Raw genomic sequence first — 15,299 nt, 5'->3', positions numbered from 1 at the left:
TAACAGCCACCTCTATTCTCATGGGCTTGTGACATGGAGGGTGCCTCAGCTGAATTGAGTGTTTATTGTGACTGCCTTTCAGCTGCATAACCATGGTGGCAGGGATGGTAGTTGAAGGCATGTGCTTCACTGCCTTAAATATGTGTCATCACTGTAACAGTTAATTAAAGGGCCTTTTTGCATTTCTTCTCTTTGGCAAGCAGCGCTTTCCCCTCTATGTAGTGCCACTGATTGGCCAAACTGAATGTTTACTTTTTTTGATTTGAGACTCGAGATGTTCATTTTCTTCCCTAAACAATAGATTGTAGGAAGGTCCTATCTCCTTCACTGTTATCTCCAGGCCAGGGGAAGGGTGTAGCTACACACTGGGCTATTTTCAGCCGATCTTTGGGCACTGCTGTGAAAGAGAGGGACCTAACAGGGAAGAGAGCACGTATAGCTTATTCTGTTACAAACGTCTGTAAGTGCTTGCTTGCTTTTTGAAAGCTTGAAAACCATCGGTACCAACTCAAATGCCATATGGAGAGTTGGTCATTACTATTCATATCCTACAGAAAAACCGGTAAGAACCTGTAAAGAAAAAAAAGCCCCAGTTTTCTAGATCTTGTCCCTGTGAGACTCTCTGTATTCGCCTGGAAATGGAAGCTGCTGGCGAGCTCAAATGCTTGGGTCACACAAAGGGAGCATTTCTTCCCCTTCAGATTACAGAGTCTGACTTTTCCTTGTCTAGAACTACGTGGTGCACATAAAAATGCAGTAAGAAAAAGACATACTAACAGCACAGGTATCAATTTACTGGGAGAACAGAAAAGGAGTGAAAATACACTGTCTTCTCATGTGTACTCCTTTTAGTAGCAGGGGAAATAAAACCGAAGAGAGTTTTCCTTTTTGAATGTTAGTATCTTTACATTTGTCTGTATGTAAATATTCATTGTTAGAAATTACAGTGATGCAAACCTAGAATCTGATGCTTTCAGTAAAGCCTTCCATTTCAGAGCTTTAATTAGTTACGGGTCACAAGGATATCTGCAAGTCTTAAAGTTCAAGGGAAGCTAACAAACACGGTGTGCAAAAGGAACAGTGTTAAAATACCATTACTAAGCTTCCAGGTTGGGCAGCAGCAGGGCTCGGCTACATCCACCTCATAAAAAAAAATACCCCAAAGGGCAAATGCTGAAAACTGAAGGGGGGGGGGGGGGGGAGGGGAAAAAAGCTTTCACAGACAGCGCTTCTACCACCAACATTTATTTCTGTTAAAGCAGATTATAAATCATCAGTACAAATATATATAACTTACATTTGCTTGTAAGGCCAAAGTTTAAAAGTAAAGTTAAAATGAGATGGTTTTCACAAGTCACCAGAGGCAGAACCTGGACCAGCTGCAGCCTTAACCACAAGGTTTCACAAATCAGTGGGAAAAAAATAAAAACAAAGTTTAAAAACTCTAAGATCTATTGACAGACAAACATAAAATGGTTTCCCAGGTAGCCCCGGGATGTAGATATGATTACAGTAAGTTGTCACAGTAGTGTTAGAACCAATAGATTAAGACAAAGAAACTGCAGCAATACATGAAAGGAAAAAACCCATACTATATATAATAAGTAGCTTGATTCCGATAAAAAAAACAGTAAATTTTCCCCATGGGTTTCAAACCATGACAATACTGTTCTTTAATTTTCTTTATTTAAAACTACGATATAATGACTTACTGGTTGTGATTGTTGTTGCAATATGCTACTTACAATGAACAGATACAAGAACAAGCTAGAGCCCCCTTTTCCACCCCACCCCCCAATATTACTTACAATAAGAATCAGAGATAAATCAATCTTATGTACAATTTCTTACATCCAACCCCCTTTTTTTTTAACCTTTGGCAAGATTACTTACAACTCATACAGCTTTTAATATCCAACTATTTAAAATATTCTAAATGCATAAAAATAAAGATTTTGGCTTTACTTTATTCTTTACATATAATATTCACTTTGTTACTCAAAATGGAAGCTCAACTTTTTCCACAAACCTAGCTTTTGCTAAGCAGGTGACAATCTCCCCCCCATACCCACCCCCCACCCCACCCCATTTTTTTCCCTGAGGGGGAATGTCCAGGACTCGAAGGGCATCAGAAGGACACAAGTACAAAATCTGCCTTCCTTTCGGTGAGATAATTGGTGTTTCTGCAGAACAGGCTTCGGGACTGGGTGCCTTTCTTTGCTCTGTTTGACTTCCAGCTTTCCAAGTGAGGAGGGAACACAGACTGGGGTGGCGCCGGGACTCCTTTGAAGAACTGCACATTAAATTCGCTGTATGCTTATATCCTCCCCATAACTGCTCCCTCTTTCTAACTCATTTTTGCTTGAAGGGACCTTTGGGATTATCAAAGCAAACTGATCAGAAACAGTCCTCTCTGCTCCCTTTATCCCTCTATTCTAATGTACAATTTATCCACACATCCCCCCCCCTCCCTCCCCAAGGACTGCTTAAAGTTCAATTTCAAATGTCTTCTGTAAATCACTTGAGAAGGGGTTAGTCGGAGAGGGGTTAGTGCGCTGCTTTGCCTTGCTCTCCAGTGCTGCCCACTGTGCTTCGAACGGGTCTACCTGGGGAGCAGCAGCCGGGGGCTGCGAATGCTTGTCCTCTGCAGCCCATTTGCCCCCCTCGACTCCGTTGAAAGCTGCAGAGCCGTTGTGCTGCGCGGGGGGGCTGAAGAAGGGGCTGCTCGTAGCGCTGTTGCTTTCGTACTGAGGGAACGTCTGCTGTTTGACGAGACTGGGCGACTGATGGGGATGGGCTGCCGGAGTGTGGCTCGCGGTACCGAAGACGTTGGCCACCATCTGGGAAGGTGTGATCCCAACCACAGGTACGCTGGGGGCTGCATAGGACATCCCGTTTGCTACAGCATAGGGCTGAGCTGGAATGAACGCCGGCTGCATGGGTGGCACCACACCCACCGGCACAGGCTGGGGCGCAATGAAGGTGCTGACTGGGAAGGCTGGCGCTGTCTGGGAAGCTGCTGGAGGAGGCTGGAGTAGCGGCTGCGGGGCTGGGGCTGGGGCCGGGGCCGGGGTTGGCTGCTGTTGGGCTCTGACAGTCTTTGAGACCTCTTCCAACCAGCGGTCTGCCTCCGAGGGAGTACGTCTGTGATTTCCTTGGAAGAGACTTGGTGAGGCTGCAGCTGAGGAGGTGCTGCTCCATTCAGCGCCTGGGAAGGAAAACACGGGGGAGTCAGTGATGTTTCCCACCCTCTTCCCCCTTTCATCAGTTAGAAAGGCTGGAGGATGTACACAAGAACACACAGGCCTCTTTCCTCCACAGCTGAAAGACTGCTACCAACACTGGAAGCATCTTTAATGTACTGTTCTGTTATAGGAAGATACTACTCAAGAAGGGGTAGAGAAGAGTTTCTTCACTAAAATGCAAAATTATCTTTTTTTCTTCATAGCAGACACCTGAGAGTTTAGGGCAAGCCGGAGAGGTGCCACCTGCACTCGTAACTTAGTGGCCTTATCTAGTCCATAACTACTAATTCCTCTAACTGGGGAGTATCAGTTTGTGGACGTACAGCTCGGGACTGGTGGGCTCTCAGAACTCAAAGCTGTACGAAACTGTTTTTAAGACTTGTTTGCTCTGTTTCCTAAATTAAGGCTTTACCCACTAAAGGACAGTGGTGTAGTGGTACCGGGAGTTCAAGACAGCATTCATTTTTCTGTCCCATACCCACTGAAGCGTGAGTGAGTACTCACTATGATACATGATACACAGGCACATTTAAGGCAATACATCAAATTACTATAGATGTAAGCTGTACTTTCTATGACTCCTTTATACTCTTCCTCCATCTCCACTCACTCTTCCCTTACTCTTTTCATATGTAACTCAGGCTGTTGAACTCTCAAACTCTTTTGCAACGTTCAACACTTAGCATTTTAGTCTTTTCTTTTATAAAACACTATCATTTCCGTTTCTCCCACAGTTTCAAACTATCTTCTGGTTTTCATTCTCCCCAAAGTTTTCCCTCCATTAGGGCCCTGGGTTTCCAATGTGATGAGAAAAGCAAGCAGGAATGCTGGAGATGGCTCTGCAATCCATGCGTTATTTGGTGTTTTGGAGAAGCGGAAAATCATTACTGCTCAATAGTCTTCATTCAGCCTAATCTAATTAAATCTAAAGATCAGTTTACTGTTGTTTTCACAGTGGGAACTGTTGGAGTCACAGCTTCGAGACTCTCTCTCACGGGGGAAGACTTACTGAAAATGGGCCTGGTACCCTTACAAAGCCAAATAGAACCTACTATTTCAATAGCAAATTTTCTCTTTTGGAGTTGAATTTATACCAGGGAATGATGTTAGTTTGATTGTAGCCTTCTACCATACGTGTACCACAGGGGTGGCAGCCATTTAAAGTACTACCTTACATTGTATATAACTTGTACGGACAAGGACTGGAGGGACAGACTAAACTTATTAAACAGAAGAAACGAACCTCTAAAGCCTTTAAGGAACTCACTTAATCTCTCCTTACGTACGTTAGTGGAAAGAACACACAAAAATTATTTTGGGTACACACAGAGATTCTTTCCCCTTCACCCCCAAACACACACTATTTCATTACTTCCTTTTTCAGCACTGTATTTTCTAAAATGCTGCCAAAATAAAAATCAGTCCAGCTTATAGACCCAGAACCAACAAGTTCATCGCTTCCCTCCATCCACTTGTGCAAAAGGCTACTACTTCCGGCTTTTGTTAGTGTTCCTTCCACTTGCCATTAAGTGGCCTTGACAATTGTCTCAGGGGCTCCATTAGGCTTTTGATCCAAGCTCTCCTAGCAATGCACCGGATCCAATTCCAATCTTACCGGCGACCACGGCTGCAGCTCCAGTGTTAGCAGCAGGAGCATGAGCCCAGGGATTGGTTTCCCGAACTGGCGTAGCTGCGGAGACTACAGCAGCTTGGGATGGTTTAGCAGCAAGCACACAGAAGGCAGAGGCAGTGCCATTGACTAAAATGGGAGCAGACAACATCAGTACGATTAATTCATGCAAGGCGTGCACGGGACTGGAGTATTAATGGGCCATGTCATACCTACCAACAGACAACAATTTTAGACGCTTCCACATGACAGCAGTTTGTGTAAATTAGCCAAATTGGACTGACAGTCGATAAAGCGAGTAAATTCCATTTCACCAAGCCAACGCTTGTTAACAAAATTGTGGGATGGTGGATTTTTTTTAATGTATTTGATGAGATCTTGAGTTCTGATGACTGACTGAAGTTAAATTAGTTTTTACAGAAAAGAGATATGGCTTACCAGAAGTTACTGTGTGATTAATTTTGGATTCAAAAGAACAGATTTTAGATGTAAAGTAGCAATAACTGCATTTAACAAGGAGAGGTTCTTTTTTCAAACAATTTGCATAAAAGCATATCAGTGAAATGAAGATTAGAGGCTGCTATGAGTTCTACAGTTGGCACCTCTCCACAACTTATCTAAGAGTTTGTGTGAAAAATAGTAATCATGTGGTGGCACAAAATCTCTTCCCTTATGGGATTTGGCTCCTGTGACACACACTTGTTAAGGTTTTTGCAGCTCAGGAGGAGAATGTTAAAAATAGCCATTATCTCAAAGCCAGCCCCTTTTACAGGTAACTATCGTGTGGTAGGCGCGTGAGCTTTTTGTTAGAAACAAAAACACAGAAAAGCTAAACATACAAGATGAATAAAGCAGGATGCATTCCCCCAGAATACTGACAACAGGACTGGCACATGAAATTAAGACCATGTGTTACTGGAAGGCAACATTATATGCGTTCAAGCCTCATCTAGCACGACCGCGGCAGGCAAAGAAGGCACAAACCTTGAAAGGCAGGAGACTGTGGTGCGACTACTGTCACTGGTTTTGTCATGGGGGCCGAAGAGAAAGGATCTTCTGACGGTGTGCTGAAAGCACTGGTGATTTGGGAGCACAGGGCGCTGATGCTGTCCGTTTCCCCTTCTACCTCTGGGACTAAAAGGTAAACAATATTCATTAAGGGGGAAGTTTAAAGGATACAGAAACAACTTACAAATACCAATGTGAAATTGAAATGTAATTCGTTCCCTTATGTCCTACATGTTCCTGCTACTGATTTGCACGACAGCTTTTTTTAAAATCAGTGTTGAAGACCCGACCTGAAATAGAACACCACATTAGTGTATTTTGTGACTAAGTCAAGAGGGTAAGGAGATCAGTGTTCCAGATTTAAAGTCGGTTATTACTGCTTCTCTGTGTCAATGTAAGAGGATGTTCATTTCAGAAAATAAAAGGGTTTTCTATAGCTTTAGTAGAGATCTAAATCTTTCAGTATTAAAGTGCTAAACATATCAAGGATTTGGCACTCAGATCTGGCACTCTGTGAAATGAAAATACTTGTGATAGATTTAAGTGTTCCAACAACATACTTCCATAGTAACTGGATGAAGTTTAAATGTGCTGACAGCAATGTGCAGTGGCAAGTTAGGTCTAGAGTTAGAACGTTGATTGCTCCAGTTCAGCAGTAGCTGAAATCCCTACCTCCTGTGGTAGAATTATGAAAAGCAAAAGCTGAACGCTCAAATAAAATGGACACTCAATTTTAAACCAAGTATCAGCATAATGTGGATAAAGTAACATCTGGAGTAAAACTGCCAACTTAGCAGATGTTCTCATTATTACTAATTGCACTGCTTTGCGGAAGTACTGATCGTCAGTCCTTCATTGCACAGAACTGGCATAAGCAGGCACAATTAAGCACAAACAGTATAAAAACCGTAAGATGTTGGGACACAACATGCACCATATCTAAAATTCAGGGGAAGGCATGCCCAAAAATTGATTCTTTGAGGGATATTCCAATACAGCACATGTAGTTTGACAGTAAGCAGCACTGGCAGCGGCACACATGGGAACATGCATCAGAAATGTTCTGAGTCACAAAAAAACCCAGATTGTAGCGTGCACAGTGAGCATCACTCTGTTACTATAAAACTGATAAACTCAGTGCTGGTCTTAAAGCAGAAGTCACCAAATAAGCACCATAAGAGAAGTCAGGCTAGGTACTTCTGTTGGTTTTGCCTTTGCCACGGTAATTCTTACTTTAAAGCTAGAAGTAGCTTTGGAGGTACTAAAAGCCTAAAACTAGCTCTGTTGTCAAGTGAGCGTACAGCTGGCCTGCAGGACAAACTGGCTAAGGGGAGTCTAGGACATTACATGAGGTACTGAGCACCCCAGGCGTTTACTTTGGGATGACTCTAGAAAAATCCCACTACCATCATCTGAAAACTGTACCACCTAAACAGTACAGTTTCTTCTAACGCAAGGTAAAAAGCCATTTCATTGCCCTCAAAAAGAATAATTCAGACAGGCAGAAGGACAGACTGCAGAAAAGCATCACATGATCCCATGACAAGCAGTTAAGGTCGGGAAGGGATTTGTCTCTCGAGATGCGCTGGCATTAAGTGGAGGAACTGGTTCGGTGACTCAGAGGGAAGAGCCAGCACTTACTAATTCACCAACACCCAATTCCTGCAGCACTTCAAGCTGTGCTCCAATATTTCAGACAGTGATTAGGACTGCTGCCTTCTGCTTGTGAATACTGCATTTGAAATTCTCGCCTATTCCCAAAGCAGAAGTCTTCTGACATGGTGATGTTTGTCCACGAGAAGTGACCCACATGAGGCAGGAAGGATTTACTAGAAAACAAGGAGTTATTTCAAGCCACAGAGAAGGAAAGGAGGAAGAGACAATTTAAGGTAATGTTTCACTGGAACCATTTGGTTTTACCTGAGTTTTTCATGGGGAAATCGGTCTTCCTTTGCACTGTTGAAGGCAGCTCATTTATTCGCAAAGACAACTGGCGTTTAAAAGGAGACATCTTTTGGCTAAGAGCAGGGAAGCCCCTGAAAGAGCCTTGCCTGGCAAGCTGTTCTATAGGGGCATGCCTCCGTGGAATAGCGTGGGGATTGCTCATTTCTTTATCCAGAGAGGCAGCAGCTTCAGCAGTAGGAGAGGTTGGTGAGCCAGAAGAGGGGGCAGTATTGTTTGGTGCAGCACCTGGTGCTACTGTTTTCACTTCTGTTTCAACTGCTGGAGGAAATATGGTGAGGTTAGAAAAGTAAAGCAAAATAGTGTTCAACTGCCTGCTCCTACTCCCATTTGTTTTGAAAAGAGAAACTGCAGGCATTTGCATAACTAGTACTCTTCCAAACGAGTTTCTAATATCACAGTAGAATAATTTCTTCTTCTTTGTCCTCACCATGTCACTTTACGTACATCCAGTCTCCAAAGCAAAGCTTACTAAGGCTAGTCACTTCATAAAAATGATGGCCTTACAAAGATATTCTTTCTAGCTATTCCTGAGAACCCAGCTCTAGAAATACTTGCAATTTGTTTATGACTAAGACTAAAAAGTGTATTGAGACCTTTTACTTTGCTTCTCAAAAACTACGTCCAAAATATTACTACACACTGTACTAGGTTACTGAGGGCAGCATAGCTCAGCAGCAGCAGGGAACAGAACCCAGCCCTAGGACCTTCTTTTAAAAGCCACCCTCCCACCCCTGCAGAACCAGCAGCAGTAGCCAAACACACCGCACAAGCTCCAGCAGGCCAAGGGCAGCAGCAGCACTGAACAGGTTACGCTGCATTCAGGGCTCCGGCTGCAGCTCCCCCGGGAAATACGTTACAGATAGATGGAAGCGCTGCAAGGCAGATCCTCCGAGCCGACGGCCCTTCCTCACACCAGCCACGTTTACAGTGAGTTCCCGTGTCATTTCTTTAACTGAATTTAACTGCGGTGTTACCACCCAGTCACTAGTCAGTTGCACTGGAAGCTCCTCCAACTTAAAGTCAGCTGCTTCATCTTGCAGGGTTCTGCATAGCACCACAGTGCTTCTGTCACCCAGGCCTAGTGCTAGAAATGTCGGATTAAGCCCAGTGTAAATGGTGACACTTATGATTAGAGTAGCAGCAGGGATTTTTCCATCTCTAGGAAAACTCTCTCACTCATCTCATAAGCGAATTGGCTTTGGGGGCAATAAACACAGGTCATCAACACAGCAGGAGAAGGGGAAATCTCACCATCCATGTGAACTCTTATTTTACCTGTGTTGCTTTCCAAATGTTTCAGAAAAAACAATGACTTTTTTTTTTTGTTGGCACATCAACAGAATAACTAGAAGTCCGGTAAGAGAGGAGTCACACTAGAGATTTCTGAGGAGTTGGAATGGTAGGAGCAACTAATTATGTTGTCTTGCAAGCTTCAGTACCCATGAGTTGCAGCTGCTCGTTCAAGTGAAACTTTTCTAATCAGTCTTTCTTGGAAAGGATTTCACACACCTTCATTGAGTCAAGACTTTGACTCATGCCCTCCAGTAACAAAGACCTTGTGTTTAAGCTTCATTTAGCACATTCTATAACTAACGTATGGGAACAAGCAGATGGATGATGAAAACGAAGATTAAAGTTTTGCAATCGAGTGGCAGCATAAAACTTGCCGTGGAACCCTCTGAAACAAAAGTTCAGCTCCACTGGAAAGAGGGCTATGAACAATATTTGTAACACTTATTTTTTATTAGTTGTAGAACTCCACTACTTGTAATAAAACTGGGTTAAGAAGTTCTACTTTCACTTGAATTTCATAACACATTAAATGGCATTTTAAATGGCTAAGGTGTAAAAACTAACTCCCCTCAAATCAGTTAGTTACTGGTTTTGAATGTAATTAACAGTGCAACACTTACGTGTTTTATTGGGAGTTGTTGTTTTGGTTTGGTTTTTTTAGAAAGCCCACTGTGATTGATCTGTTCTTTCCTCATGCAATACAACTCTATACATACATGTTGTAACCTACCTTAAAAATAAAAATACATTATTTTCTAAGAAAAATGCCTATAGTTTTCTGTTTATTTACCATAAGCTTTAGACTAGAAAGAGGATTACTTCATGTCTGCCAAACTTGTTATATTTTTATAACTTTTTCTAATAAGGCCTTTTAGTCCGGTATACCTACAGTGATCCCTGCCACAAAGCAGGCTGACAACACAAAGCAGGAGCAGCTTTCGCGTATGAAGCCACCTGTACTTTTTCTAGAGGAGATGTGGGGAAATGCGCTATGAGTGAATCTGGGAGCATTTTCATCTTATGAAGTGACAAGCATCAGGGAACATGATAATATTGACATATTTATGACATAGTAAAGTTCAAGAGACGGAATGGGGCAAGGACGTTAAGCCTCAATCCTTGCACAGGCTCCGATTCACCTCAGCGCTGGTTTTGCTCGCTCTGGATGATGATGTAAGTTGCAGCCCCTACCTTTAGCATCCGGCATCTGTCTCATAATTTCCTCTCTCTCTGCTTGTTCAGTAGCTGTAGTGACCCTGAATGACCCTTCTCTAGTGAATGTGGTTCTGCTGGCATCAAAGGTGGCAGTCACTCCACACTCCTTCTCCCGCTTCTGCTTTCGCTCCAGGCACGCTGCGAACGCACAGCCCACGGCATGACTCAACCTTTCCCCCTGTACAAGACAACACTGCGTCATACAGTAACTGGAACAGAAACATACATGTGCTTCAAGCATGGCAAAGTGATAGCCTGCCTTCACAAGAGGAATCTAATTAAGGCATTAAAGAGAACTACTGTAATTGGCCACCTTTTGTACGGCTCTAAAATTAAACCCGGTACATAAAGACTCCCAACTGCTAATGCACAAGCAGTGTTCAAGAAGGCCACCCAGAAATGAAAGAGATTGTCGGGTATCTCTTTAGTTCAACTGCTACCAGGATGCTGGTGCGATAACGTGCCTGCACGGATCCCTTGCCTCTGGATATGTTCGTGCACAAAGAAACGCTTGTGAAGACGTCTTAAGCAGGTGTAAGTCCTGAAGGACAGATAAGTGCTATTCTCAGAAGGAGAAAGTTTACAGAGGGCTCAGGGAGACACTACAGTTGTGTGCAAGCATGAAAATTAAAAGTACAATGGCGATTACTTACACCTCCTACTGGCCCTGACCAACTGCACAAGTTAGTATTAAGAGTGCCTTCTGAAAAGCACTTCCGTTATTAACCAGTGAGCTCACAAGGATCCACTGTCCCGTAACTGCAATAAGGAAAGGGAATTCAAGTCGGAGGGAGTCCAGCATCCAGCTGACGCGGCGGCTACACCCGAGTCAGAGGTGCTATTACTACCAGTACCTCAACCCAGCTGTTACAATCAGTAAGTGAATTGACCCGTTATTCACAGAGGAAAGCAGAAATGCTCCAGCTCTAACATAAGTTTAACCGGGAATTTCTCTTTAAAGAAAAATGATAAATCGTGGAGTACAATTGCTCTGAACATGCAGCTATGTGGGGTTCACACAATGAATTTGCATGAGGTCTCAAGCGCTTTGTATAATACAGGCGAGATTCAACACAAAGCAGAAAGAGGAAAAGGCCACATCAGGGAGTTAAATAAGTTTACACAGCAAGAGTTACGCAGCAAGAGACTGATAGAGGTAACTTACTTTCAAACCTTCTACTGGAAAAATCTCTATCATTTAGAAGCAAACAGGATGCTAATTTAATTCAGTTTAGCTTCATCTCTTAACATTCAGATGACTTTCCATTCAAGATAACATTCACATACAAGAGGCTGCATTCATAACCAGTCTGTATTTACTCACTATGATTTTATCCTGGAAAAACTGTCATTGCTGTTTCAGTTTTTGGCTGTATACATTTTCAGATGAGAATATCTTCTGTCTATTTTTAGAAGAGTAGTTCCCTTCTGCTAGAGATATCTGAGGCTGACTGCATTCCATTTATACACACGCTGGGCACCATTTCTCTCCACAAGACGACACCACAGAGGGATGGCAAATAATTCAGATTATAAAGATATTTTAGCTGAAGTCAAAACATATTGCAGTATTCTAGGTAGTTAATTTTTCCAATCCTAACTTCCAGCTAGAAGAGTTGGATACACACCATATTAAACTTACCGTGTCTTTTACAGCCATAAAGCAGTGGCAAATCCAGCGTCTCGTCGTGCCATCTCGACAGATGTATGAGAATGCCCGGTCAAAGTTCCTGTCTGGTGCGCAGAAAGAAACCTTCTCTATTGTCTGATCAACTATAAGATCCTAGAGGGAAAAAATCCCCACCCCCACAATAAAAGAAATGTGAGGAAACATGGAAAAACACTCGAACAACTCATTTTCAGTGTTAACTGCAAGAAGACAAGTTATACTAACAAGAAGATAACCTCATGTGGCTGTAATTATCTGTCAATGAATTCACCACTCAGAATCTATTCCCAGTATGAAACAAAAAGGACAGATGATATTTTCCACCAGCCACTTTTGGAAGAAGCACCACTTAAGAATCTAGAGGGACAAACAACTCCTAAGATCTCTCCTCTAGACTATGGAGCTCACAGTTCTGTTTTATTTGGTGTTCACAGCAGCCCCAGTAGTCTTGCAATCAAAACAATCTTTACTGTGGTTAAACCACAACGCTGAAACTTACGGGAGAGGTCTGCAAGTGTGAAAAGGTCTAGCAGCTGCTGCACAAAAAGCAAAAGCTAATCTGCCAATTAGCTAAGAGGGATGCAATGGCAAAGCACCAGCAGCGCTGGTAGTACCAAACGGCCCTGATTTGTTCCCGTAGGTTGATGGGAGGGGTGTTTCTAAAAAGGAAACGGTATAGTTTCACAACTATGCTACCTTCATTAAAAATTATTTTTTCAATTTTTTTTTTCAAAATTGTTCCTTTTAGTTGGTGGTTAGTACTTGGCACCTGTGCTAATGTCATCAACCACCAGGAGGCAATAGTATATTCTCTTTTTAAGTCCTATACTTTTAATTTCCTCCAGGGTCTGCATAACTTATTAAAATTCAATTTTAAAATATTACATATGTTACACAGTAACATTTCTAAAAATAACACATGTATTATTATTTTTAAACGAGGCAATCAGTAGACTGAATTCACCTACGTAAGTATGTTTGTATTAGAAACTGAACTGTTAAGAGACAGTAACTTTAGCCCTCATGAACGATAACACAACAGCAGCCCCAGAGAAGTCTGGCCACAGAGCAGGTATCTGACTGGCAGTTGTACCGCAGAGGGATACGAGTTACCTCTCCCTGCTTCTCAGTGTTGGCTTGCAGAAATCATCTTTTAGGTTGACAACGGCTTAAATGACATGAATATAAAATGAATTAATTTCAGACTAATGAGAGTAAAAAATGTTCCGATAGCCATGCCATCTTTTAAAATACTAATACGCTTATAGAGGCAAGTCTAAAGCTCTTCTTTCTAATTGCCCACATCTAGATAAAACCAAGAATCACTTGCTATTACTTGCACACAGGCGGCTTGGTGCTACATACTGTGCTATTTCACAATAAAAAAAAAAAATTAAAACAACCTAGAAGGATGCCACGAATACATTAGTCTTCCACTTCACAACCACAGCTTAGCCATTAGAATTCGAAATTATCGAATTTGATACTCAGTTACTATTTAGCTTGAGTCTGAAGGCATAACCCCTCTATTTCATTTACTGTGTCCGTTACATTTTTGGAAGCTAGCTCTTGTTCATTCAGACCCATTCCGGGATTTGGATGCACTGAGAATTATATTGATTAACATGAGTTTGCTCGTGTCTTATTATGGCAGCCTTCTGCAGTGAGGCAGAACAAAGCCAAGGGACTCTCCTGGTTCAACACCAACAGAGCTCATCCGGAAAAAAAGGGTTCTTCTGGTAAATGCAACAAAAAAATAGCTCAAGCTTGTGCTACCTGACACATTTTATGAAATGTGTCATGAGAGTAGTGTGGAATTAACTGGGGAAAAAAAATTAGCAAGCATACATGTGTTTACAAAGCCCGAAATGATTAAAGTAATCATATACTTCAGTCTTCCTTTCAAATGCCAACATTTGCAACAACATAAAGATTGGTGTTCATTTAAAGTTATAGCACATACATTATTATAGAAAGATTAAGAACTTTTTTCCAGGGAAATCTAACCTTTGTTTTCTCATCTACAACTCGGAGTCCATCCGCTGAAACCCACAGGACTGCTTTAACGGCTTTCTTCCCAGACTTTCAAAAAAAGACAAAAAAAAAAAAAAAAAGGAAAGAAAAAAAGAACGGTTTTATGCCAACAGCATCAGGCTGCCACCCGCCTCCCCTTTCCAAGAACCATAACAGTAAGTGTAGATGAAGTCCACGGTCAGTAGGGTGCCCAAAGCCAGATACTCAGTCCAAGTTGCAAAACATTCAGAGAACCAAGCCAAAGCCAGTATTCCAGAAACAGCACGTCGTGGGGACGGGGAGAGGGCAAAGGACGGGTGGAGGCAAAAACAGGGTGTACGTCCACTGACAGTAAAGAATTCAAGACTGACCAGGTGGGTGAAGAATTCCACTAAAGAGTCAGAAAACACTAATTCATAAGGAGTTACACCACGGGTAGCTTCTTTAGCACAAGTTTAAACATAGGAAAATTCTTACCTGATATTTCCACCAGCCCTACCCTCTGCCCCAATAGCCGCATGGCAGAATCATGGCATCACCTTAAACCAGTGAGTGTTAAAAGCACCCAAAAAATCATCAGTTATTGTGTTACGAGCTTAATTGATAAGATCAATCATCCAGACATGTTTCACTAATTTATTAAGAGCTAACTGTCACATTTTGGAAGAGAAGCAGAAAAATAGAGTTTCTTAACCATTTGGTGTGCTGAAAGCAGCGGTGTGCGACAGGGCCGGGCAGCCCAGGAGCCGCCTGGCTTTCAGCCAAGGTCCGACTGTGGGAACTTTGAGCTGCCACAAGCTGAGGGTAAGTAAAAGTGGGAAACACAGGAAGTCTTCCGGAGCCGTTTAAACTACAGATTCCTTCTAGACTGTTTACTTTTTAAGGGAAAGTTACAGAAAACAGTATAAACAATTGACACAATATTCTTCGGAAAGTAATTAATTGAACAGAAAATAGGTACAAGATGTCAACATCATTTTACTGGTTGTTACAGAGCAATACTACTAGCGAAATAATCTTTTTTTTTTTTTTAAGTGCTGCTTTAATTCCCAAGCCCCATACTTTAAGCCAGCTAATAAACTATTCTTCCTATAACTTTTTTTGAAGCACTGGGTTTACATAGTTTGTGGCTGCTGATGGCACCCGGCACAGACCACCGCGGGGAGTGAAGACAGCAACAACAACAAAACAAGATGAGGGGCTATCGGCTAATGGCTTCATGCAAGAATTGCAACTATTTTATATATTTTTTTTTTAATAG

General features: G+C 42.3%; 1 protein-coding gene across 5 annotated transcripts in view; it reads right to left on the bottom strand.

Moving 5' to 3' along the window:
• Positions 1-1,231: 1,231 nt before the first annotated feature.
• NUMB (NUMB endocytic adaptor protein) overlaps positions 1,232-15,299 on the bottom strand; it is a 97,957-nt gene continuing 83,889 nt past the window's right edge. For 2 of the 5 annotated variants that reach the window (XM_074149146.1, XM_074149147.1), the window contains 7 exons: positions 14,033-14,107; positions 11,999-12,139; positions 10,333-10,534; positions 7,804-8,106; positions 5,860-6,009; positions 4,861-5,004; positions 1,238-3,208 (listed from right to left, as the gene is read on the bottom strand). In XM_074149146.1, the coding sequence (XP_074005247.1) occupies positions 2,487-3,208; positions 4,861-5,004; positions 5,860-6,009; positions 7,804-8,106; positions 10,333-10,534; positions 11,999-12,139; positions 14,033-14,107 (1,737 nt within the window). In that variant the 3' untranslated portion in view covers positions 1,238-2,486. Of the gene's footprint in view, positions 3,209-4,860; positions 5,005-5,859; positions 6,010-7,803; positions 8,107-10,332; positions 10,535-11,998; positions 12,140-14,032; positions 14,108-15,299 lie in introns of all 5 variants that reach the window. The other 3 variants (XM_074149149.1, XM_074149148.1, XM_074149151.1) reach the window with 2 other exon arrangements.

This window comes from Numenius arquata, chromosome 6, assembly GCF_964106895.1.
Source record: "Numenius arquata chromosome 6, bNumArq3.hap1.1, whole genome shotgun sequence".
NCBI classification, from domain to species: domain Eukaryota; kingdom Metazoa; phylum Chordata; class Aves; order Charadriiformes; family Scolopacidae; genus Numenius; species Numenius arquata.
This window is presented reverse-complemented; position numbering and strand designations above follow the sequence as displayed.